The sequence below is a fragment of the Grampus griseus genome (assembly GCF_964374135.1).
Source record: "Grampus griseus genome assembly, chromosome: 14".
Classification (NCBI taxonomy): domain Eukaryota; kingdom Metazoa; phylum Chordata; class Mammalia; order Artiodactyla; family Delphinidae; genus Grampus; species Grampus griseus.
The window spans coordinates 19,496,420-19,523,538 of NC_139008.1; the positions used below are offsets into that span (position 1 = coordinate 19,496,420).

Here is a 27,119-nt window from a genome sequence, read left to right on the forward strand (position 1 = left end):
AATAAAAGATCACCGTTCACCCTCCAGCTTTAAGTGCATAATGAAATTATCAATAGCTATTTTTAAAAAGTCTTAAAAAATTTTTTTTAAATAAATTTATTTTATTTTTGGCTGCACTGGGTCTTCGTTGCTGCACGGGGGCTTTCTCTAGTTGAGGTGAGCGGGGGCTACTCTTCCTTGCGGTGCACAGGCTTCTCATGTGGTGGCTTCTCTTGTTGCGGAGCATGGGCTCTAGGCGCACGGGCTCAGTAGTTGTGGCGCACGGGCTTAGGTGCTCTGCAGCATGTGGGATCTTCCCGGACCAGGGCTCGAACCCTTGTCCCCTGCACTGGGGATTCTTAACCACTGTACCACCAGGGAAGCCCTAAAAAGGTCCTTTTACCATGATCTTAAAAATAATCTCAAAGGCAACAAAGACTTGATAAACTGTTTATACTTGAGGTTACTGAAAAAATTCATGTGAAATCTTTGAATATTCCTGTTAACCCCATTTCTTTCACATTGTATGCCTGTTATTCACTTCTGGCAGCTCTACATTACCCTTTATCAAGGAGTTAAATGGTTTACTTTTATTCAGTTCTCTTTTCATGATCATTCTCAATTCTTAAAAAATGTGAAAAATGTTAATGTCAAAAGGATGTGATTATGACATATAAAAAGAAAAAGCAGGGTACACTATATACATGTATTAGAGAGGCCTTTGTTGTTAAGAGACCCACTGAAGCTAGCTTAAGTAAATGGCAGTGGTGTAAAAGCACTCAGAAGGAAGTTCCAAATCAGAGGTTCTGTTCTATGTAGTTTTGTACACTAAGAACAGTGCTCATTAAAGGAATTAAAGGCAGGAAAAAGTGGACAAGACATAGATGAAGACACTTGCACAAATCAGGATGCATAAACCATTAACTAGCTTTCTACCTCTCTGAATCCCTGTCCTAAACATTTTGGAGGGCATCTGCTTTCTTCATTTGGCATGCTGAAACTAGCAAAGGAGTTATTTTTAGATTCCTAATTGTAAGGCTTTGGAGTTTCCCTGGCACACTGAAGCAGCTAGTCATTGGAAGGATACTATCACCCAAGTCTATAGTAGCGCAAAAGTTTTTTCCTGTCTTTAAAAAGTTGACATATTCCTGGTTTCCATGATCCATTGAGGGAGACAACCAAACAGAGCTTGTTAGTAAGCACTTTGGTGTTACTATAGCATATTCAGTGATTCTACTGCATCTTGAGTATGTATATTGAGGACGGCAGACAGCACTGAGAGAACTCAAAACAATCAAGCTAACTCTCAAACAATGGGTAGGAACTTGTGAAGACAGGCAGAGGAGGAAGGAAATTCCAGCCAGGTGAAACAGCCAATTGAGTTCAGATATAACCTTGTCTTTTGGGAGAGGTTTCACATGTCCAACACCAAATGGCAGGGGTGAGGTGGACAAGTTAGGCACTAGTTGGAGTACCCAAGGCTGGACTGAACCTTCAGAGGCAGTGGAGTTGCGTGCTCAAACCAGCATTAGACAACATGAGCCATCAGGATTTTTAAGGATCAAGTACTGCACCTAGTACAGTACCCGACACTTATTTCTTAAATTTTCTTTCAAGCCTTTTAATTTTGTTAAGCAGCATGCAGCACCTGTATCTAGATTTGGGGTTTAATCTGTTCAGATACAGCAAGATGGACAAGGGGGAGCAGGTTTGGGGAGTGTTGGCATGTGGCTGAAATGATGGGATATAGGCAACTATAGAAGGAAGGACAATAGAAGAATAACTACGGGATGAGTTGAAACCTCAGGCCAATAGAGAATGGAGCTGAAAAACCAAGTTGCAGATGACATAATGGAGTTTTAATTTAAGATGGGAATGGTGACAGGTGATTAACAACTCTGGAAAATTGTCGTAGGAGTGGACTGCAATTAAAGTGAAGGTGAGTTGAGCTTGAAATAACAATGCACCTAGGTAATGAAACTGACCTCACATGACAGAATTTATGATAAAAAGTGAGTTCTAGATGCCAAAATCCTCGGTGAACGTGCGAGATATAGTTTAGATTTTGGGTCGAGATTAGTTAAGTATTAAGAGTGTAGTCTTGGGCTTCCCTGGTGGCGCAGTGGTTAAGAATCCACCTGCCAAGGCAGGGGACACGGGTTTGAGCCCTGGTCCAGGAAGATCCCACATGCTGCGGAGCAACTAAGCCCACGCACCTAGAGCCTGTGATCAAGAGAAGCCACCGCAATGAAAAGCCTGTGCACCACAACAAAGAGTGGGCCCCACTTGCCGTTAACTAGAGAAAGCCCACGTGCAGCAACAAAGACCCATCTCAGCCAAAAAATAAACAAATAATTTTAAAAAAGTGTAGTCTTGCTGGAGTATCTGAAAATACAAGTGGTATGTGTTGTGGGTAGGGTGGGGTGAGGTTGGCAGTGGGTAGAACAGGCATCCCATCCCCAGTGATGGAGATGTCTAGGAATAAAAAAATGTGACTTCAGAAAGTCAAGTCGGTTTCATTTAAAGGCAGCATTTCCCAAACTTAACATTTCCCAAACTTTTCCCAGCATTTCCCAAACTTAACATTTCCCAAACTTAACTCAGTCCTGAATGGCTTTCATAAGGCTAATAGCATTCTTACTATCACCCTTACAATTTTTCTTTAAATCACTTTTTCCTTAAATATTAAATGCTGCATTACACACATTTAAGTATGTTTGTATACCATCTAAAACCGAGTACCAACAATGGTATACAATACTGTAAATATTGTACTGTACGCTCTGGAAATAATGAATCAAGGCAAGACAGGAAGTTAATAAAAGTTGCTGCTAATGTAAACCCTTTCCTCTTCTACTACCATAGTCCAATGCCCCCTGCCAAAGTACTTTAGGACCACTACCTCACACTAGAACTGGTCTTTTCCTGCTTTTAGCCATTGTCTTCTTAATCTGCATTTATACAGCTATGCTTCTAATGTACCATTCTTATCCTACTTCCCGACATCCTTTCAATAGCTTTTTATTGCTTACAATAAACTTCCTAAACCAGAGCCATTAAGGAAATCCATTGTAGCCTTACCTAGTGCTTCTTGCCTCCTATTGCTGCTTGCTTCTGTCACCTGGACAGATTGGGTAGGCCACAGACTGTTGTGTTACTTAGCACTTTATCAAGGAATTTAATACTCATTTATCAGGGTTTCAAGAAAAATGCATAACCATAAACAAATCAAAATTCCTCATCTCTAAAATTCATGTCCAAACTTCTAATTACTATATTTAAGACCCTTCCAGATTTATTCAACCAGATCTCCAATTAACCATGATTTCTTATTTCTGGCTACCTATTACCAGCCCACTAATAAAGTATATTTTCCATGTTTACTTCAGAATTTTACATATACAGTTCAGCTTATACTAAAGCCTCAAAGGATATTTTAAATATGAAAATGGAAGGGGGAAGAGACATGACACACTTTCCTTCAAATAAGGCAGATATTCAACATCTGAAAAGTTTACTGAAAACTTTTATTGTAATCAAAAAGTGACATAACGGAGTTGTAATGAATTCAGCAAATCATTCTGCTGATATTTTAGAACTGATATCAGCTTTTGCCAGGCAATTAAAAAAATTCAATGTGAAAATTTCACAGTACAGTAAACTCCACCCCAACTAATTATGGTGGTTAAAAATAATAGGCCCTAGCAAAACCTCTCATGTTACATGGTCACAACTCACAATTCTGTACAAAAGTTCGTGTTATAAAGCTCTGATGTAAAAATCAAATAATCAAGCAGCAATATTTTAAGTGCAGCACAGGGTCTTCCATATCATTATTTACAAGGCTTGAATCTCTTTACATTATAACAAAATTTAATACAGATGACTTAGTAATTAAGTCAATTTTTAAAATCTGCCCTTTTACACAGTGACAGATTTCACTTTTTGGTCATCCTTCTCCTTCTCCTTTTCTTTATCTTTGCTCTTCTTTGACTTCTTTTTCTTATGTTTGTGTTTTTGGCTTTTTTCCAATTCTACTTCAGTGCCTGCATGTTTCTTATGCTTCTTATGTTTTTTATGTTTCTTGTGCTTTTTCTTTTCTTTCTTTTTCTTCTTCTTCTTGCTGTCCTGACTTTCTGCAGAGCTAGCACTGCTACTGTGGCTTCGGGTTTGGCTTCCAGAAGGGCTATGACTTCTACTTGGACTGACACTAGGGCTGCTTTGACTCTGGCTCCTGGTTACACCTACCTGGCTGACTGATGCCATGTCCAGGCTCTCTTTTGCTTTCTCCATTACTTTATCTTTCAGTTCCTTAGAAATTTTCCCTGAAGTTTCTTCCTCTTTTACAGATACATTGCTTTCACTGTCACTTTCATTGTAATCTGGTTCAAAAGCAGCTTCATCAGTTTCTCTAGTTAAGTCAGAGGACAGTCGAGAGGAATGACTTAACTGGGGTTTAGGCTTGATGGTGTTCTTATCAATTTGCCCAGTAACTTGCTCCTTCTCAATCTGTGGGTCCGGTGGGTTAAGTATATACAGTGATTTATTGCCACTTGACTCTTTATTGTTCTTTGCCTCTAACACATGTTTCTCACGATCTTTACAGGGATTTTTATCTACAGATTTCGTCTCTTCACTTGAACGTTTAGTATCATAAGTGGATTTATGATCATGAGGTTTTTTGTCTCTTGAGGGACTAGAGTTACTTTTTTTGGAATCTCCTGTTCCTTTTTTAGGCAAATCTCTCTCCTCCCTTGGCTTAGTTTTTTGTCCAGCTGCAGAGTCTTTACTGCGAGAAGGAGAGTCTTTTCTTCTTGTTAATTCATTCCTTTCATCTCTACGTTTGGAACTTGAATACTCTCTGTTGTCATAATCAGTTTTTTTGTCTCTGTTGGGAGTGAAGTCTTTATTTGAGGAACCTCGAATGGAATCATGCTTATCTTCTTTGCCAGCAGTTCTAGTCTCTTTGGAAGATTGAGACAGACTTTTAAAATTTCCTTGCTCATTCAGACGGTCCAGATTACTATCTTTCTCTGGCTGAGTGCTGTTCTTCCTCTTTTCTGGGTTTTCCTTTTCCAACACTGAATGATCTCGATCTTTGGTTTTCCCTTTTTCACTAGATGCAGAGTTTTTTGAACTTTTGACCTCATGCTGTGTAATTTCATGGCTCACTTCCTTGGTGAGTTTCTGAATTTTCTCTGACGACTCATTTTCTTTTTCAGTATATTTGACTGCATTTGATGGTTTAGTGCTAACATTTTTTATAACACTGGCAGGTTTTCCTACACTTGATATAGGCTGTGTGGTGGATTTAACATCTTCTTCTTCAGATTCAAAGTCATCTTTATCCCATTTGGATTGAGGAACCTGAATCATAATAATAACATCTTCAGCAGGAGCTGTGTTATCATTATTATATTCTTCCATTGTTTTAATGACAGTTCGCTTTGTATCTGTTTTTTCTTCAGATTTCCGCACAGGACTGCCTCCAGTCGAACTGGTACTAAAAAGAATTAAAATATTTTTTAATTCATGAAGAACTTACAGTTATTAAACATTGATAAGTATAAAAAGACCAACTTAAACATGATAAATGTCCTTTTAACTTTCAAAAGCCACTTATTTTGCTGAGATATAAAGATTTAAGTGTATGATTATATAAAAACAAATGTGGCTCACCCCCAAAATCTACTTATCTTTTAACAATTCCTTTCTTCAAAGACAAGGGTAACCAGCTAACCCCCAACATCAATACATTCTTAATTATCATATTCCACTTTTTCCACCCACCCATTATCAGATACCTGGTATAATCCACGAGTGTTGAGCTGGATCCTTCAGTTCCAGTCACTTTTCGCCTGACCTTTCCTTTGATTTTTTCTTGTTTAACTTTGCCAGATGTTGACTCCAATTTTTCAGAGGGTTCTTTTGTATTAGATATATTTTCTGTACTTCCAATTTTTTTACCAGTTTCTCTGTTAAGCTTGATTTTTTTGGCTGGAGCAGTTGATGATGAAATTTTGTCTTTTTCAGGCGTCCTATCCAGCTTTTCAATATCAAGTTCCATTTTGCGCTTTGGTGATGGTTTCACTATTTCAGTTACTTCTAATTTAGAGATTTTCATTGAAGATGACTCAAAATCTTTATCTCCACCTTTCTCTTCAGTTTTTCTTTTTCTTTTTTCTCCCTTGCTATCAAGTGGTTTACTCTTATCATTAGGCTTCTTGGTCTTTTCTTCCTTACTAGTTAGCTTCTCTGACTTGACGTCTTTGGAGTAGTCCTTCTTCACTTTTTCCTCTTTGACTGGTTTTGTCTCCTGGTGTTCCTTTACTGACTTAGAGTGAGCTTTTCTGGGGGTACCAATGATCTTTTCATCTTTTTGAGAGGAAGATGATGATTTCACATTGTCAGTCTTTGGAGTCTCCTCTTTGGCTTTTTTAAGTGGAGGTTCAGATCGAGGAGATTTTTCACGCTCTCCATCTAGTTTTTCTTGAGGTCCTTTAGCAGGTTTTGCAACAGTTTCTTTTTTGGACACAGCAGATCCATCATTTTTCCGTTTGGTCTTGTCACCTTTTGCTTTAGGTTTATCTTTTTCTCTCTTGTCTTTTTCAGACACTGATTTAAAAGTAATGGATTCAGCATCCATTGGTTCATCTCTAACAGGTGTAGCATCATCTCTACTTGGGAGAACAAACAATGAGTCTGTTTTATTTTCTTCACCACTTGTTGGCTCTCTTGATTTCCTAGAAGTTTCTAATAACTCTGGGTTTAGAAAGCCTTCACTTTCTTCCCCCTTTCTTCTTTTTCTGTGTTTCTTATGTTTATTTCCTTTACCATCTCCTGAAACATTTTCACTCTCCTTCTCTTTTGACTTTGTATTATCCTTCTGATTGTGACTGTCTCTTGATGAAAGCTTTTCTGGATAGTTGCCACCTATGTTTCGACTTCTATGACTCTGTCCACCAGAGTACTCCTCTCTGCGGCCTCTTGTGAAGGGAGAATTCCTGATATTAAGTGGTAAAAATCTCTCTGGAGAAAAGTTCTCTCTATTTGCTGAAGGTCTAGGCTGTGCTCCAGCAGCATAGCCTTTATAATATTTTTCATACCACTCTCTATATTTTCTCTCCCATTCTCGATAACGTTCTTTTTCAAATGGGTCTCTGAAGTCAACACTCCTCCCGTAATAAGCTTTCATGTCATAAGGTGGTGGAACTTCTCTGTACCTGTTAAAATATTCACGTTCTGTTTCTCCTTGAGGTACATTACGTTTATTAGGAGATTGTCCCCTAAATGCTTGAGGAGATCTTGATCGTGAATGATACCGTCTATATGGGGGTGACCTTGACCTAGATCGATGATACCCGTGCGATCTAGACCGTGAACGGTAATTTCGACTTTTTCCTCTGCCTCTTCTGGGGTATGGAGGTGATCGTGAATAGGAACGAGAATGTGAGCGGCTAAATGATCGAGAATAAGAACGTGATCGTGTTGAACCAGATCTTGATTTAGAATAAGTATATGAACTTCTTGAATAGGATGAACCACTATAGGGAGATTTGGACCTAAAAGCAAAAATAAAACAATAGTTGATAGTTGAGAAATATATACAAAATAAAACACAGACTCTCAGATTTCAGTATGTTCTCCTCATGGTTCATTATTTATTTATATCATTTCATCTTAGATGATTAAAGAGGCACAGTGACCTCTACTGGAATGGAATAAAGTACACAAAGATCGGAGCAATCACTTGTTATAAAACAAGAGTGAAATCTTAACAATTAGAGTGAAGTGCATTAATGTACCGTGAGTTATATGACCTAGCATTAAATAAAATGCCAATTAAATTTAAACATTACTTCCTATCTGATTACTAAGTAGGAGTAACTTTTTTTGTCCTACGTTGGCCAATAGTCTAGCTTTAAAAGGAACATCTCAAGCATAAAAAATAAGTCTTTTAAACAAATTTCCTGGGAATATTTATAATTCAGTTTTTCTATCAATAAAGCAACTTGTATTCTACTATTAGTTCATAATCACACAGGTTAATGTTCCAGCAGAAAGCTGTAGCCTTAGGTAAAAGGGGCCTCAGAAATGTAATCTTTGGCTAGTCCACTATTTTTTTCCTTCCACAAACATTTCCCAATTATTTCGCACTATAAATAACTTCAAGGGACAAGGGCAATTTAATCCCCATAACTGCTAGTTCTACACAATAGAATTTACAGTGAGATATTTCAATAAACAGATATTGGGAAATAAGCTACATTTCCATTTTTATAAACCTAGACCGAATCAGAAAAATTCCATCACTGCAATGTTATTTATATCCATAGCTAATCCCTGGATATTCAAAGTCCCATTTGTAATTCTGTTGTGAAGGCTTGCAAAACACTAACCTGGAAAATGAGCGCCTACGCTCCTTTTGAATCTTTTTGTATTCCATCAATTCCTTAGCAAAATCATTTGTAAACTCATCTAGCTTGGACTTTTTCTTTTCCCTAGTAAAATAAAGTTAAAGAGCGAAAGTTAACAAAAACCATTTAAGAAAACTAACAAGACAAATGTAATTAGATCATGAATGAAATGAATGAAATTGTCATTAGTTTTCCACTTTAAAACTATAAATAACTAGGAATCCCTGAGGAAGCTGCTTGTATGGCTTGGTTTAATTTTTAGGTGATTTTTCTTATACTAACTGGAAACACTGGAAAATGCTTCCAAAGATACCTATTTAACGTTACATCAGAAAATGAAAGTGTAGAGTAATTTCAAATTCAAACACTTACTCTTCTTTTAGTCGTCGTTGCTCTCTATAGAATTCTTCCCTGGACAAAGGTGGTGCTTGTGTTGTTGGGATGGTATTTGAATGAGCTGTCTGTACTCCTGATGATACCCAAGGTGTTGATAAATTGGCCGGAGCTGGAGGAAACCCTGGAGGGGGAACACTATACCCAGCAGGTGGTGGCTGGCCAGGAGGAAACTGAGGAGAAAACTGTGGAGGAGGAACACCTGGAGGGAGAGGAAGCGTGTGGGGAGGAGGAGGATACAAGGGAGGGGGTGGGACAGGTACAAAAACTGGATTTGCTGGTAGTGATGGGCCTTGAGTTCTCTGTGATCTTTCGCTGTGGTGTCGTCCACGGTTTATACTTCTGGAAAAATAAATTCCAAGATATTAAAGCATCTGAGACAAGTAACCTTATCTTTTCTACTCATAATCTTTTCAATCCACAAACAAGGAAAAGAATCAACTATTCAAATAAGCACAGGGACACTGATATTGTTTATATGTAAAAGTAACATCATTTATATGTTAAAAACAACATTTAAGGCCAGTTAGGGATTGAGATAAGTTTACAAGGTCTTCTTTATATGGAGATGCCATACTTTTATCTTTTGATAAAAGTTATCTTTTGTGAAGTCCAAATATCACTCCACAATGATCTCATTACTTCCTAATCTGTCATTTAAAGGAACTGACAGGTTAATGTCTCTGTGACCTATTTCTCCCCAAAATGCCTTCCAAGACCAAAAGTTTAAATGAAGAAAACCCACCTCCTATAATATTTTTGAGGAAATAAGACCCTTCAAAGTAGAATAAACATGGGACTTCCTTGCTGGCATGGTGGTTAAGAATCCACCTGCCAGTGCAGGGGACACGGGTTTGATCACTCGTCTGGGAAGATACCACATGCTGTGGAGCGACTAAGCTCATGCACCACAACTACTGAGCCTGCATTCCACAACTACTGAAGCCCGCGCGCCTAGAGCCCGTGCTCCGCAAACAAGAGAAGCCACCGCGATAAGAAGCCCATGCACTGCAACGAAGAGTAGCCCCCCCCCAAAAAAAAGAGTAGCCCCTGCTCGCCTCAACTAGAGAAAGCCCGCGTGCAAGCAACAAAGACCCAACACAGCCAAAAACAAACAAACAAATTTATTTAAAAACAAAGTAGAATAAATACTAGTTTTAACATTTGTAATTAACAACTGAAAATCTCACTTTTTCTCTCAAAGGGTTAGATTAAAATTAACGGTGCTAGCCAAAGTTTCTAAATTCTGCCTCATCAAACAAACAGTGGCTTCTTCAAAAAAAGTGGGCTTATTTCTGTTAAGCTAAAAGGATCTTTAAATTATAGGTAACTGGTATACAATAGCAGCAGGGGGATTTAGATTTCAGGTCTCTTCTCAGAGTCTGATTAGTGAATGTTATCTTCTTATTAAATATGTGCTCTAGCAACAAAACAGTAGTTATCTTTCATAAGCTTAGCAATTCTCTTTGGAGCACTAGAAGATACCCTTAAGTATGACCTAGATAGTAAGAACTATATGGCTTACTTCTTAGATTAACACTGCTTGTGCATCTTCTGGGCAAGGGCCCCTAACAATCTCTGTCTAAACTTTTGGAAGAGAAGATGGTAGAAGATGGGGATAACTGAGTCTAGGGGAGAAATAAATCCAAGTCTTCTTCACATTTGGGAGCTGAGCTCGTTAACATCCATCTTAAATTAAATCGACACCTTAGTTTGTCTGGGCCTTACTGACCACCCTCTACACTCAACAGAGTAAATGTAAGCCAATATTCTGCTGTGTGCTGACAGGGAGAAAGCAGTCCTTGGGAAGGAGTAGTAAAGATGTAGCCTTAAAAAACCATTTAAAAATAAATAAATAAATAAAAATTTTAAAAACCCATTTAAAACACTAAATGTAGGGACTTCCCTGGTGGCGCACTCGTTAAGAATCCGCCTGCCAATGCAGGGGACATGGATTCAAGCCCTGGTCCAGGAAGATCCCACATGCCGTGGAGCAACTAAGCCCGTGCGCCACAACTACTGAGCCTGCGCACTAGAGCCCATGTGCCACAACTACTGATGCCCGTGTGCCTAGAGCCCGTGCTCCACAAGAGAAGCCACAGCAATGAGAAGCCCGCGCATGGCAACGAAGAGTAGCCCCTGCTCGCCGCAGCTAGAAAAAGCCTGCGTGCAGCAATGAAGACCCAACGCAGACAAAAATAAATAAATTTATATATATATAAAATATTAAATGTAATCTATTCTTTTATAGGCCTCTTAAGGGCAACTACTTAAGATATAAGTGAGGAAAGTATAAACCAAATGAACCCACTCCCCCTACCACTACTGTGCTTTAATTTGTGTTATATTTTTCAGTGTGTCATCAGATTACTGTTTTTCAAGATTTTTAGCAAGCCTACCTGTAGCAGCTTCTCTCCCCTCTTCTAATTTGCTGTGGTGGAGAAACCAGATATCCAAGCTTGTTGGAACTGTGTGGAAAGAAGGATAAAATAGGCTTGAGTATTATACACACCTTTTCGTGTGTAGACTTTAATATACCTATTTTAACTATTCTGAAAACTTTTCCTTACTCCCTGATCCTGATTCTTAAACTTGTTTCAGACAGAGATATGAGCAAGTGTTATATTTACTTAAAATGAAATATTCTTTCTGATTAACATATTATAAACAATTAAGCTTCAATATATATTTTATGTAATATTGTATTTTAATTAGCATTCTATAAGTTTCTCTATGAACTTATTGTTACAGAAAAGGAAAAGAGCTCTTTTATCTGCTGGACACTATGCAGAGGCATTTGACATGTGAGGTAAGTAGCACCATTCCAATTCTACAGATGAGGCAATGGAGGCTGAGAAGTAGAATCACATACCCTTGTCACATAGCTAGCAAATGCAGGAGATGGGACTCAAACCCAGGTCTGTCTCCAAATCCCGTGTTCTTTCTACTGATATATTCTGCTAGTCTCTCAACTAACATACTTTTTCTAACATACTTTTTCTATAAGAAGTTTGGTTTATCTTTCAAACAAAAAGATTAAAGTTTTAGAATATAAGCCAGTTTACATAAATATATGAGCCCATTTATATAGGTCACATAAATAATTATATAAAAACAATAAATAAATCTGATTTTTAATGCCATAGAACATCCTATAGAAGATCAAAGTTCTTAGTACTCCAGGGTAGAAAATCATACCCTAAAAAATTTTTTGTTTTTTCTTCTGGGAGACGGAAGGATTTATTACTTGCAGCAGTAAGGAGAACACCAGGGATCATTCACAAAGCAGTGTCTCCCACACCCTACAGATTTTAATACGCAATAAAATTTCATTAACATAGCTAGTCAAAATGAGAAATTTTGTGTTTGACAGACTTTAATCTTATTATGTGTTTATTTACTCAAATCAAAAACATCCAAATTAAAGAGGAAAGTTTAATCTACCAGCATAATAACTGACTCAGTATTTAAAATATTCTTTCAAGTAATTCTTATCTGTTCATTAACTGAGATTCTGCCAAGATCACCATTTGTTAAGCCATAAAAGTAAAAAGAATTTACATGAGTTTACATCTTATTATTATAGAAAAGAATTACTAATTTTTTAGGAAGAATTCTTCATATAGTCTTGAATTTGTGACATTTTACATAAAAACTGTGTTAACATGGCATATAAAAGAGGAGTTCACAGTAAAAGACACTCAGCACACACTGCTGAGATTGTAATTTCCATCATCCGGTTAGAAAGCAATCATCTGAAGATTATTTGAGACATATACTTACTGTTCCCAACCTGGTCGACCACCACCTGGACGAGCAGTGTTTATTCTTACTGGACCTTGGAAACAAAAATAAACAAAACCAATAAGTAAATATAAAATTACAGGTTAAATAAAGTTAAAATTATTTTTTAAGGAAAAAAGTTCAAACCAAAATGATTTTACTCACCAGTTGTGGGGATCAATTGTCCATGCAATAATGACTGTCCAAGCAAAGATGGGGTTCCAAGTACAGGCACCTGGTAACCCTTTAGGAAAAAACCAAAAAGGTATAGTTAAAAAAACAAAACAAAAAACTCTACTGTAATAATAATAAATCTCCAAATTTAAAAGCCAGTGAAACTTACCTTCTCTTCCATAAGGGCAGTAATTGCAATTGAAGAGGCTCCCTTTGAATGTTCAGATGCAAGTGCTGCAGCTGGCAGTATTTTATTATCAGAATCCCTAGATAATAATATAATTTACAATACATTAAAAAGTCACCAGAAATGGAGGATTAAAGTTACAAACTTCCAGTTATATAAGATAAATAAGTACTTGAGACGTAATGTACAACATGATGACTATAGCTAACACAGCTGTATGGTATATAGGAAAGCTGTTAAGAGAGCATAGATCCTGAGTTCTCACCACAAGAGAAAAAAATTTTTTTTCCTTTTTATTGTATTTACACATGAGAAGACGGATGTTAGCTGAACCTACTGTGATAATTATTTCACAATATATGTAAGTCAAATCACTGTACTGTATGCCTTAAACTTATACAGTGATGTATGTCAATTATTTCTCGATAAAACTGGAAAAAAATAGGCAATATTTTCCATATTTTTGAAAAAAAATTCCATGTTACAAGGATGTGAGTCATATTTAAGAGGCCTCTATATATAATACTTGTAAAGTTTGAAAAATAATAGACCTGAAGGAAATGTCTGCATTACACAAATATTCTTATTTCAGGAATACATAATCTGTGATAATAGGATTATAAAGTTTACTTCTGCATGTAATGAGTAAAAATTATCAAAGGAAAATAAAGAGTAAAAGTCACATCTTGTTACTGTTCATCCATCACACTTCCATTAAGATGAGTTACATCAAAGATGATGAAAACGTCTGGGGAAAGTGAGAGAGGACTGGACTTTGACTGGACTTTTGAAGAGTTCTTCATATGTAAGTGAAATGTAAAATGAAGAAGCCTCCTTAAGAAGTACAATCGGGCTTCCCTGGTGGCGCAGTGGTTGGGGGTCCACCTGCCGATGCAGGGGACGCGGGTTCGTGCCCTGGTCCGGGAGGATCCCGTGTGCCGCAGAGCGGCTGGGCCCGTGGGCCATGGCCGCTGGGCTTGTGCGCCCAGGGCCTGTGCTTCGCAATGGGAGGGGCTGCGGTGGTGAGGGGCCCGCGTACCGCAAAAAAAAAAAGAAGTATAATTTATGATAGATATGATAGAAATTGGTTCAGTTTTAAGACTAGTAAAGCTAAAAAAAAAAAAAAAACACTTGAGAGACAAAATAAATAAATAAAGGATTAAGAGTAAATTCTACTTCCACCTCTACCACTAAATCAAAGGGTAACCTTAGATAAGTCAATGAACTCTCTGGGCCTTATTCCCACTATTAATCAAATAAAAGGCTGAAATAGGTTAAGTGGGATTTAAAAAAAATTTTTATTTTATTCACGTATAGCTGATTTATAATGTTCTGTTAATTTCTGCTGTACAGCAAAATGATTCAGTTATACATATATATACATCCTTTTTCACATTCATTTCCATTATGGTTTATTACACGATATTGAATATACAGTTCCCTGTGCTATACAGCAGGACCTTGTTTATCCATCCTATGTATAATACTTTGCAGGGATTTCTTAAATATACTTGTAAAGGTCCTACTCCTAAAGATTTGGTTTCTGGGAACAAACCCCTGGCATCTATTTTTTAAAAGCTGGTTGAGTTTTTAAGTCTTTATGAGCCATTGGACTATAAAGGTCCCTTTCATTTCAGGAGTGGTAGGATTTAAATGAGTTTTCACTACTCTCCTACATAATTATGCTCCAAAACAATCATTTCTTGACCTCTCTACTTCTACCAGTATTTCATCCCCTCTTTCTCTATTTATCCAAATTGTTCTCAGTTCTGCTCAAATCTACTGTTTTCTAATAACACCATAAGAGGTGACCACAAGTGACCTCTCCCTCTTGTGAACTGCAGAGCTGACTGTCATGGGATATTATTCAACATTTAATGTGACTTGCTGGCAATGTATATAGTTTTTGACCTTGGGATGCTTAATAATTTGCAAATGAATCTCCTTCATTTGTCTGTTCCTCCAGTAAAACTTAGCCATTTCTTTCTTTTTTTTTTTTTTTTTAAATTTGGCTGTATCGTGTGGCTTGTGGGATCTTAGCTCCCCAACCAGGGATCGAACCTGGGCCCCAGCTGTGCAAGTGCCAAGTCCTAACCACTGGACTACCAGTGAATTCCCAAAGACTAGGTCATTTCTTACAAGTCATCCACCTTACTGAGCACAGTGGGATGCAACAGACTGAAGGTCACTAAAACAACTGTTAAAGCAATATACAATAAAAAAAACTACATCACTGATCTCACTTGTTTCCTAACAGCGAGAAATACATAGACTTACCGAAAAGGTCCATCTGATTTTTCTGAGTGGACTGATATGGAGACTGTTGCAGTTATATCAGGTACAGGGGCTGGGGTAGAAGATGGATTTCCAGGCACAGGAGGGGCCAAGGAAGACTGATTAGAGGTTAATGAAGATATGGATGGAGCCGGGTGAGTTGATGATGTCACTGGAATCATCAGAGGATCTTGTTGTCTTGATATTGGAGACCTCATCAGAGGTTGTAGGTTCCGTTGAATGAGTGGTCTTGGAGGTGGTAGTTGGGGTGGGGGTGGAGGTAACTGTTTTCTTAGTCTTTTCGTATAACCAGTTTCATTTTTGAAGTTATTAACAGCCTACAGACACCAATCATAAAAATGCAGAAAAATGTAATGTAGTATTTACTCAAGTACGGTTAAATCAATTAAAAGATTTTTAAAATTTTTTCATAAAAAGTGATACAAATATAGCTACCTGTCGTAAGAACTTATTGGCAATTAAAGCATCAGGAGAGACATCATTCTGATGACATGTTGGACATGTATGTTCATCTGATTCCAAGAGAGCTGTCCTTATACCTATGTATAAGATTTTAAATATTAACAAAAGCATAGTTAGGAACCCAGTTTTTACTGAATGAATTAAAAAGACAGTTTACATGTGTTCAGTTACATTACTGTTTTTTAAGCACACATCACTAACCATTTCTATTCTTAGATTAAGAAATTTAAAAGTAAAATTTCTCGCCTGATAGCACTCCTCTGCTCTAATCTCTATCTTAAAAACAGAAGTAATGGATATAAGCTAAACAAACATTTAAACTGAGAGAAAAGATGCTCTTTCCCAAATACTATTCTCTTTGTTTAGCTAGTAATCGGAATATTATAGGGAAAAAAAAAAGAAAAGAAATAGTCTACAGAGAGACAAAAACATTATATGGCTAATATAGGGCTTTTAAAAAAGCATCACTTGGGAATTCCCTGGTGGTCCAGTGGTTAGGACTCCGCACTTTCACTGCTGAGGGCCTGGGTTCAATCCCTGGTAGGGGAACTAAGATCCCACAAGGTATGTGGTGCTAAGAAAAAAAGCATCACTAGAAAAGGGCATTATAAATAACAGAAGCATTGTTCAGGCAAGGAAATCAGAGACATCTATAGCACAGCAGGTAAGAACCAACACTAAATTATAGATGCACTGACTATGCTTCAGTGTTGCAAAAAATCCAATCACAAGTGGTCTGTTAAATTCAAGACACACTCTGAAACAACTTTTAAGTGACCTCTTCTTGACTTTGGTCTTCACTGAAGAGGCCCCATAAAAAAGATTTGTATTCCAAAACTACCTTTATTTTGTGGCCGTGAGACCAGGGATCAAACCTGCGTCCCCTGCAGTAGAAGTGTGGAATCCTAACCACTGGACTGCCAGGGAAGTCCCCCCAAACCATCTTTAGAAATGATGAAGACCAGAGCAGGACTGAGCAATGAAATTTTCAGATGACGTAAGAAGGGACAAACTTAAGATAAGTGGCAGAAAAAAAATCAAGTGCTAATAGAATATAAATGATTCACAAGTAACCCCCTGGCAAATGTTGGGTAATATCTTTACAGAGTAGTTCTCAATCACACTTAAGAATTTTAGAATAAGCTATTTTTCACATTCCTAGAAAGGGACTTAGATATCATTTAAAAGTACTTCTGGAATATCTAAAGCCCAAAAGGCTTTTAAATTTCTGTATACCATTTAAAACACAGAGGAAATAAAAATCCTACATTTTATAAAACCTCAGTAAAGTCACCTTGATGAAGGTAAAGAATGTGGTCAATTCTAATATTTAAAAGGACAAGGAGGTGGTTGTTTTTTTTTAAAAAAAGTAGCAACAAAAAGTTATTAAATGCTCATTGATTAATTTATCAATAATTCATATTATTAAAATATACAATATTGCTAACAGCCTTTCCAAGGAAATACACATACTCTAAATTATGTATTGTCAAAGATTCAACATTTCTTACATTCATCACAATAACTATTTCCACAGCATGGAATGACAACAGCATCAGTCATAATATCTTTGCAGATGAGACACAACAATTCATCTGGGATAGGATCATCTTCTTCTGAAGATGATGATGGTTCCTCTGGTAAAAAAGGTGGTTTTTCTTTTTTCCCAATTGCATATGCTTCTCTGTAAAAGAAAGTTTTAGTGTTTTAACATTGTTAAGGCAAAGTATTTCCAAAAAAATTTATATATTCTACTATACCATAATGGATACTTATAATTCAGTACAATGTCAAATCAGTTTATATAAGTGTGTACCTCCCAAAATAAGGGAGCAGTTATGAACATCCCCCCCTGAACAAAAAGATATAAAACAAAATCCTAAACAAGTATAACAAAAAAGAAAAAAAATGCTATGAAAGTGGCTAAAAGGATCTTCGAATCTGTAACTCTAAGAACTGAGAGCCAGAGAAGTAAAGCGACACAATCAGTGCCACAAAGTTATATTTATATGGGTGGCAGAGACGGGATTTGAGCTTAAGCTATGACAACACCCTAATCACTATTTTCTGTACTACCATGTTTCTTGGGGGAAAAAATTGTTTTTTCTTCCTCCATAATCTAACAGTCCCCAAAACCTGTGAAGGTACTAATGTGAATACCACAATATGGGAAACTAAAATTGGAACTGACATTACACAATTAAGGGGGATAATTCAAGGGAAATATGTCACTAATCACACCAGTAATTAATAGCCAGAATTAGACTTCAAAACAGTGGTCTACTATACTTAACATTTTAAGAGAGATTAATCTATTTATAGTCAATTAAGAAATATTCATGACTTAGATATTAAAAATATGTGTAAAAAATTTAAAGGAACACCTCATTAGATATTTGGAGGTCCATTTTTCGTAGAAATGTACTTTGCAGAAATGTTGGGTATTAAATATATTAAAAATAAAAAACCAAAATATTCTATTCTCAGACTTATCACCAGTGCTTCCAACACCCTCATCTTTGTAATCAGGCACATTTGTAAAACACAGGAATTCCTAGAGAAATCCTTTCTGTTTCATTCAGGAACAGAGTGTGTTCATCTCAAATGCTAAAATGAAAGAATCTCATCTGCACAGAGCAGGGTACCTTAGGTGTGTTATTTGTGTTGCAGTTGCTCCATAGACATCACCACGATTCCAGAAATATGTATCAATTTGCTTATGCCCCATTGTTCCCAATTTGTGAAAGAGGAGTCTCCCACTGCCCAAAAGAGAGAAAAGAAAAAAAAAAAAAGAGGAGAAGAGAGGATAGAAAAAGAAACAGAAGAAGAGTCTAAGTTGCTTATCAGTGGTGTTAGTGGAGAAGGTGAAAGTTTCATTTAAAATATTTGGGTTCCCATTTTCCCCAGTATTTGCTGTGTGTTTGGCACAAATGGGCTTCTGTATTTCAGTATTCAAAAGCAATGAAGTTAATTATTAGTAGGGGTTCACAGGTGATGTTAATTTTTCCAACACAAATTTCTATTTAAATACTTTAATATCTACATATTATATTAATATGTAGCCGTCTGCTCTTAAATTGTGTCTGTAAAAGTCATCAATTTCAACCTAAAGCTGTTTGGAATCATGTATGAAATGTCTGAATTAGAAACAGCGTAACAACAAATTGCTCTAAGATGAACCACAAAAACACAGGATGGTAGACTGATAAAAAATAGATGGGAGTGAAGTTGAGAAAGTGAGTAGGGCTGGGAGTTTAGGAAAACATTAATTCTTATCTGTGAACTACAACAATGTATTTACTCAAAAACAATGTATTTACCTACTCAAAAACACAATCTTTTTTCAGTATCATTCTGTAAGCATAGCCATTTTCATCATCCTTACCTGCTCACCACATCTGACAATATAGCATGAAGCTGAGGAGAACTGTTCTTAATATACATTTTGTCACTAAGAACATGGACATCTACTCTCTAAATTGATGTTTCTCAAGGTATGCCCTAAGGATCCCCTAAACTCATAATCTCCTCGAGGACTTGTTAAAAAATGCAGACTCAGAGTCTCATCATATAATCCCTGGGGGCGGGGCAGGGTACCTAGGTTATTTAACATAGTTTTGTAAGAGATTCTTATGCACGATTAAGTTAGCGAACCATATTCCAAAGAACACTTAATATTGTGTTTTATATTGTGAGACTTTACAACTGTTGATGGTAATCAAAAAGGTAATTAAATGTATTAATAAAAGCATATAAAATGGGAAGTTACCTAGTTGAACTATGCCTCTAGGTTTACTGTCTATTCATTTCATTAAAAATTGGCTCATAAAATAAAATCTGAAAACACATTAAAAATAAGCATTAAGGTATAGCTTATAGAGCTATAGCTGATCTGAACTAATGGTTTATAAAATAAACCACACTTCAGAATCTTAAGACTCACACAGTATATCCAAACTTATTCAAGATACCTCAGCATTTCCTTTAATCTTGGCACTTAAATTTGCCTTGATATCTTGCAGAACTTTTATTCTTAACCGTCCTGCTTCTCAGAAAGTTTAAGATACTTGTCTTGTTCTTTTAAAGGATGCAGACAGCATATAAGACTATGTGGGAGTATGTATGTGAATGAGGAAGAAAGCAGGGAATGACAGAAAAAGAAAAATTAGAAGATCACAAGGGAAGTGGCACTCACTGGCAGCAAAAAAACCCCAAATCCATTTTAAATTTGCTTTAAATGGAGCAGACTGCAGCCTCTCATTCTTAACACAGAAATGCAACATGTGGAGACTAAGTCTTGGTATACAACGTTCATAAGGAATCCAAGTAGCCAACTCACAAGCCCAAGATTAAATAAAACACTATCACCTGGACTGACTGTAGTCTCCATAGATCATACCTAATTTGAATACTTACGCATCTATAGTTGGTATTGCATATTTTCCAGTGTTGGTAAGCATTGCACCTTTCATGTTAGGATCTTTCACCTCCATCATAAAACTTCTGGGAATTCCAGTGCTCTTTTTAATCCTAGGACCAGATTCAAAGTTCTTATCCTATATGTATGGGAAAGGAGAGAGGAGGAAGAGAAAAAGCAGTTACCTTTATTTAATATTAGCTAACACGCAGTGCTATCATATATGATCTCATTTAATCCTCACAACAGCCATGTGAGGTAAGTACTATTATTACCTCCATTTCACAGAGAAGAAATAACAGGCTTGGAGAAATCAAGTAACTTGCTCACTCAGTGGCAGTGTCAAGATTTGAAGCCTGGCAGTTTGGCTCTAAAAGCTATGCTCATTTGCCGTTGTAATAGAGAAGGCAGTATTTACCAAGAAAAATAATATAGCTAAGAAAAGATTTTAAGAAAAATAAGGTGTATCATAGCTTCTACTTTGAACTTACCCCATTTGTTGGGCAATTCTTAATATAATGGCCAGGTTTACCACAACGGAAACAAGTATAAGATGGAGGTGGTGGACCTAGAGGTTTCTTCATGTAACTGAAAGGGGAAAAAAAAATTACATGTACACAAAGACTTGAAAAAAATGCTTTTGATATGGGGGGGAGACCCCACCCCAAAGTACCTATTAGTATAAAGTATTTATGAACTTACTTGACTGGGTCGTATTCATGGCCAGATTGCGACATCATTGCTTTAATTTTATCTTCTTCAGAAGCATTGGCTTCAGCCAGATTGGCAGTCTGTTTAACAGGTAATTATTTGACACACACATTAGAAACACATTTAAGACCACACAGCCAAAGACAACACCACTCATCCTGTAAAGAGCAGTATCTAATCTTGCATAAAAACAGTTATTTACAAGTATAACCTAGAAGACGCACTGGGAGTTCATTAGGTCATTACATGATGTTTGGGTGTCTATGGTGCTGAAGAAAGTCTTTCTGGGGGCACTCAAACCTTAGACCCTGTTTGTACCTTACATTTAAGATTTGCATACTACTCTTCTAAGAGTTAAAAACTGAGATTAAGCTAGGAGAGAAACACTTGATGTTTTTAAGTCTTAAAAATAGTTCAAGTGTCACAGCATTAAGCATCAAATGTCAAGCATATAACTTGGAGGTAGGGTTGGGGGTAGAACAATTGAACATATTATGCAGCAGATACTACAAGTCAGAAGGCTCTTTAGGTAGTGGTGTCAAATTTCAAACTAAGTGCAAAGCACATGCATTGAGCATTCAAATTTTAAATCCAACTCTCCAAAGATTTATGAACTTTAAGGTATTACATACAATAGTCTAGATATAAGCAGGGTCTAAGGGAGTGAGTCCTAATAACTTGAATCTTCAAGCATCTAGCACTCATATCAGCCATTCATTAGGTTTTAGCTTTACATTCATCCACAAAACAAGCAACCAGTTTTAACACTTTATTGTAATTTTATATACAAAGAATGCTTAACATTAACAGAGCTTAGAACAACAGCAACATTTACAGAAAACTGGATTACAGATGTTGAACAACTAATTTGTTTGAACCCAAACAGTAACTTACAGATAGTTTAAAAAAAAAAAAAAAACCCCCAAACCTCCAAAACTCCGCAACTGCTTCCCACAAAGAAACAATGGTAGGAATAGACCAAAACTCAAATATGGTCCTTACAGTACACATGAATTAAAACAGTGAACTATAAATTGCTAAAGATGTTAACTCTATGCTAAACCACTTTGCATTAAAAAATTATAGATTGGTTTTAGCCCACTTCATGTTTTAGAATCATCAACTTTAATGTTTACTTTTCCCACAACAGGAACTTAAAAAGCTGTATTTGTTACTAGGACATTTTGGGGGATACATTCTAGGGGATAAGGACAAAACCTATAACAAAGCCAAAGACAAGATAGGGACAGCACTAATGGAAAACTCATCTAACTCATTAACCTCGGTTGATAAATTTGGTTTTACATTTCTGATAGGGAAAAAATGATTTTCGGAAAACTGGAAAACTTCCTTCTTGGCCCTCAAAAATCTGCCTGATCTGTAATATTTGCCTTTTTTCCCCTAAAGGTACAATTTGCAAACTAAGTCTATTGTTTTAAAAATTAATCCATCACTAGTGCTTTCCCAAACAAAAGGTACACATTGTTGAGCAGAAAATTGCAAGCAATCTTATCGCAAAACATGGCATATACAATGATTTCAGGAGGTAACAATTTTCCCCTCTGCCAAACATACACATTGGTATATTCCTGCAAACAACTTTATACATTTACACAATTCATGTAGTCTGTGTTCAAACAAATTAGGTTGTTTAAAACTTTTTCTAATGCAGACAGACTACAAGTCTATAGCATAAAGAAACAATTGTATCACATTTAAAATGTTGACCTTCAAGGGATCAATTCAAATATTCAAGAAATAACCACGCAATCGTCCGTGTAAAGGAAAGCTTCTATTTTGGCTGCGTAAAGTCCACATAATTTACAGCCAAAACCAGGGAATTCCTCCAGAAATTTGCTAGTTTCCAATGTATAATTAAACAAAATGTATGAGGGGAAAAAAGCGAGTAAGTGTAGCTTCATGTGTTTCTTCTGTCTTGAAGATGAACAATACTCCAACATTATGGTGAAGCTGATTTCAAAATACTCCCCCTATCTTCTCAAAACAGCAACTACTCTTTACAGGATAGTAATAGTACGTACAATGTGTCTGCAAAATATCTCCTCCCCCAACCCTCTTAAAACACTGTTCCACATTAAACAACAACAAAAAAAATACGATGTTAGAAAAAGATTTATATTTTCAAGAATATATATATATATATACCTTCGTAAGCTGGGCCAGAGAAATAGATGCAGAAGAGTCATCAATCTGTTCACAAAAAATTAAACACACATTCAAGTTCCACACTGAAAACATCTGAAAGTGATCATTTAGTCCCTACTGCCACTTAATGTTCAAATACTGGGCATTTTTCTTAGACGTTTTCTAAAGAATGTTATCTTGTTTTAAAGCTGAAATGTAACTCACCCCACTTATCCTTCTCCACACATCCCACATACAGTAAATAAAGGCTAACCGTTGATAGGGACTCAATTACAATGAGAAAACAGGGTAAAGAACACTATATCACATAGGAAACCTGTTCAGAGTGGTGGTTTAATACTAAGAAAGAGTCCCATGTCTATCAATGGTCTCTAAATTTGATAATGCTCAAGACAATGTACACTAGAAGAGAGAATAAGAAATCTTTCGAACTTTCCCATAATGCCATTACATAACACTGTAAAAACAAGCAGCTCTTTAAAGGCTCAGATAATTGCTTTAATAAAACAGGTTCCAGATAATTGCTACTTTTTCTTCTTTGAGTATGTACTGCTCAGTCTGAATAAGTTCATTTATTCTCCCATACAAAGAGTAACAATAGCTAATCTTGCCAAAGAAACCACAGCTTTATCAGGGCAAAGATGTTAAGCCAAATAAAGGGAAACAAAAGGTACCCCGGGGCAGGGCAAACAGAGCAGTTACAGAATGGACTTTAATATGCAGAGAAAAGAAAGTTAATTTAATCAAACAGAGCAAGTATTAAACATGGATATAAAAGGGCTTTAAAAAACATTTTTTTTCAAATGTGACATTTAAAACTTCTTATTGTTCCCCTGAATATGTTAATATCAGTTTAAAAAAAATGTTTATGTATGTGTGTATGCACACACCTTCAGCCTCTAACTCTAAAGATATGATTTCCCTACAAGTGTACCAAAATGAAAACATTATTAGCTTCCTATGCAGTAAGTGGGCAGCTTATTCGACATGTTATACATTTCTCATGCATTATTGGTCAGAACTCTTCTTTAAAATGGAGAGAATGTAACAAGTTGTCTGCATCAAAGAAAAAAAAGTGAGTCTTCATCATGTATTTTTCAGGTATTCCAGAGAACTAAGTATTAAAATAAAAGCAGCATGACTTAGAGCCCCAAACAGAAATGTAATCAGTTTCGATATGAAGTTCTTAGCCCAATGCCCACCACAGCAGTAATTCAATAAATGGAAACAAAACTGATGTTGGCTAAATTTAAAATACATCTTATAAATATCTTAAGAGTTTTAAATGTTAGTTTGATGGATATTATTACTGGGATGTTTATTTAAACAAAAGGTTCTTAGCTCCACTTCGAGGGACTACAGAGTCCATAATGCACTAATCCCACATACATTCCTAGCCATATAACCCACCAGTGGGTTCTCACTCTCGTGCAGCTTTGAAGTGTTCTTTCCTTAAAGAACGAGTATCTCAGGAGGTAAATTTAAAAAAGAAAAATTGAAAGAACACATAAATAGACTATTTTTATCCAGAACAAATTCTGACCTATTCAATCTATTTTGAAGAGGGTAATATTTTATTGATATATCAACCAGGAATTACCTGAATTTTAAGAAACAAGGACTGAACAAACTGCTGTCAATCCATGAAATTAATAGCCTTTAAAAATAGCCTATTACTGTCTAGAATATGCATACTGATCATTTCCTTAGAAAGAAAGCAATCAGTTATATCACTCTTTTTTATTGTTGGAACTAAAAAACTAACATTTTTTTGTTCTTCCCACTCCTAAGATATAGCTGTCTTTTTGTTATTATGCTGGGCTTTCCTATCGTTTCTTTTAGATTTCTGCCAGCTTGTTATTATTAGTATATATTTATCTGGTTAAAAGTGGTTTCAGATATTCAACAGCATCTAAATCACTTTTTTCCACCAAATAATCCCTATAACACTTTAATACCTTATAATTCACAAGTCAAATTTACCACAAATTTAGAAAGGCATCCAATTGTTTTCTACATATAGCACGGTACTAAGAAATAAGTGTAAAATGCTGACAAGAAATGCTTTAGAAACTAGGAATTTATACGTACTAAACATCAATAAATACAGTAACTTTCAGATTTAAAAAAAAAACCCTACTTAAAAAAAATAGTCTCCAAAAACACTGATTAATGCACACTATAGACATCAAAATTAACCCACATTCTCACATCTAATTTGTGGTCTTGCATCTGGAAGCAAGAATCTGAAATCTTTTATGCCAACTATATTTGCTTGAAATTAAAGGATCTTACAAAATGTAAGCAGGAAGAACCCGCAGCTTTGGAGTACCAACATAGAAGGATGACTACAAACAAAAGTTGTGGAATATAGATAGAAACAGTCATCCTTGATTAGAGCTGGCTTAAATTATCAAAACTGTACATACATTTACTAATTAGAATTTAAAAATCTGCTTTAGTGATTCTGTCTTAATTGGCTTTTGTGAATTTGCACAATGCACGTAAGTCTCCTAAGATGGGCACTAATTACACTTTATGAATATATTCTCTCAAATCTTAAATGTCAGCAAGTGTACCCCAAGCAAATAAATGATGGGGATATTAAGTTACTTAATATCTCCATTTAAAATTGTTCTACCTAAAAATCAAAGTCAGTTTTAAAGTTATTTTTTAAAAAAAGAAGAAAGAAAAGAGAAACCTAAATAAGCATAAAATAAACTGCTTCTTGTAAGTGTAATACAGACATGCCAGGGAACACACAAGGCTAAAAGAACGTTAACTTTATTTATGAACATGTGATCTGTGTTCATACACATGCTAATAAACAAAAAGGAAATAATTGTTTTCAAGAAATAAAACTTCATCTGAATTAGTTTAAATACTATATAAAATGTACTTTATACAAAATGTGTTACAACTACTACAGTCACCAGTATAGTCAATCTGATTTGTGCTAGCATTTGGATACATAAAAATCAGTTTTAAACCAATCACCAGCAAAACAGAAACTGTGGACAGTCTTTACAGCATTACGCTTTAACCTCCCCAAAAAAACCCATATACCCCAAAGAGGGGAAAAAAAACCCCAAAACACTAAGAGTTGTGATTTTTGAATCACTATATTTAGTTCCATGAGAACTAAAGGCCATATACTTTATAGAGAACAAGTCCAAAGTTCAGATATTCTATGTTATCATGTTTAAGATCCAATGATCCAAGGTTAGTGAAATGCCTGATACACAATTAAAAGATCAGTAGCATTTTAAAAGGATAAAGTTGAAACAGCAAGCAATACCCTTAAATTCTACGTGAAGATTTCAGACATCTTGTATTGTGTACAAATCAAGCCTGAGCAGTCAAATGTTTAGAGCACCATCAAGTTTACAGAACCCAATTACTACAGATCTCTGTTCTGAAATGGATGTTTCACCCCACAACTTAGGAATGCTGCTACCTTTCACTTAAAAGCTCGAAGTCAAAATGGTGTCATACTTAAGGTTAAGATGTTACCCTGGTTAAGGGGAGTTACCTTTGATAAGCTACAGCTTTCAGCTGGCTTACAATTAATGCAGCATTTTAATATCTTATGAGAAACAGGAAATATTTTAATTTGGACAACTGAGCAGACTAGAGAAGTAGAAGACCTCTGTTAAAACTTGAGAACGGTGTACTCAATTGTATAAAATCATCAAAATCATCGACGAGACACTGATATACTTGTAGGGGGCCCAATTCCAGGTTTCACTTTACAGTACAGATATAAACAAAGAATAGGAGCTCAAAATTGCCAAATAAAGCAAAAGTAAATAATAAAAGCTGCATCAATGGTCTCTGGAAAGCTCTTTTCTATGACGTGTCTGAAACTGGAGAAAGAATCAAACCTTAAATATATGCTTTGGATGTTGCTAATGCATTTTTCAAAGCCATCAATCAGGCAGAAAAAAAACCAAAAACCAAAAAAAACCAAAAACCAAAAAAAGAAAAACTAAGTGATACAACGTGAAAATGGCAAAATATACACTCCAAACATTTTTTTATTGCAAGAAACAAAAAGCACACAACAGCCTGTACATACATACAAAATACTAACTATAGACAGACAGATGTAGAACATGTTACCATGTTCATTAGT

The 27,119-nt window shown here is 36.0% G+C and overlaps 1 protein-coding gene across 4 annotated transcripts in view; it reads right to left on the reverse strand.

The window, feature by feature from the left end:
* Positions 1–3,531: 3,531 nt before the first annotated feature.
* RBBP6 (RB binding protein 6, ubiquitin ligase) overlaps positions 3,532–27,119 on the reverse strand; it is a 32,177-nt gene continuing 8,589 nt past the window's right edge. Inside the window, exons 4-19 of one of the 4 annotated variants that reach the window (XM_082669522.1) lie at positions 22,985–23,029; positions 20,810–20,898; positions 20,599–20,695; positions 20,107–20,246; positions 18,336–18,449; positions 17,202–17,374; positions 15,664–15,767; positions 15,211–15,545; positions 12,916–13,012; positions 12,738–12,816; positions 12,573–12,627; positions 11,189–11,257; positions 8,769–9,131; positions 8,379–8,480; positions 5,784–7,541; positions 3,532–5,482 (exon numbers count right to left, since the gene is read on the reverse strand). In XM_082669522.1, the coding sequence (XP_082525648.1) occupies positions 3,901–5,482; positions 5,784–7,541; positions 8,379–8,480; positions 8,769–9,131; positions 11,189–11,257; positions 12,573–12,627; positions 12,738–12,816; positions 12,916–13,012; positions 15,211–15,545; positions 15,664–15,767; positions 17,202–17,374; positions 18,336–18,449; positions 20,107–20,246; positions 20,599–20,695; positions 20,810–20,898; positions 22,985–23,029 (5,202 nt within the window). In that variant the 3' untranslated portion in view covers positions 3,532–3,900. The remainder of the gene's footprint in view (positions 5,483–5,783; positions 7,542–8,378; positions 8,481–8,768; positions 9,132–11,188; positions 11,258–12,572; positions 12,628–12,737; positions 12,817–12,915; positions 13,013–15,210; positions 15,546–15,663; positions 15,768–17,201; positions 17,375–18,335; positions 18,450–20,106; positions 20,247–20,598; positions 20,696–20,809; positions 20,899–22,984; positions 23,030–27,119) is intronic. The other 3 variants (XM_082669524.1, XM_082669523.1, XM_082669525.1) reach the window with 3 other exon arrangements.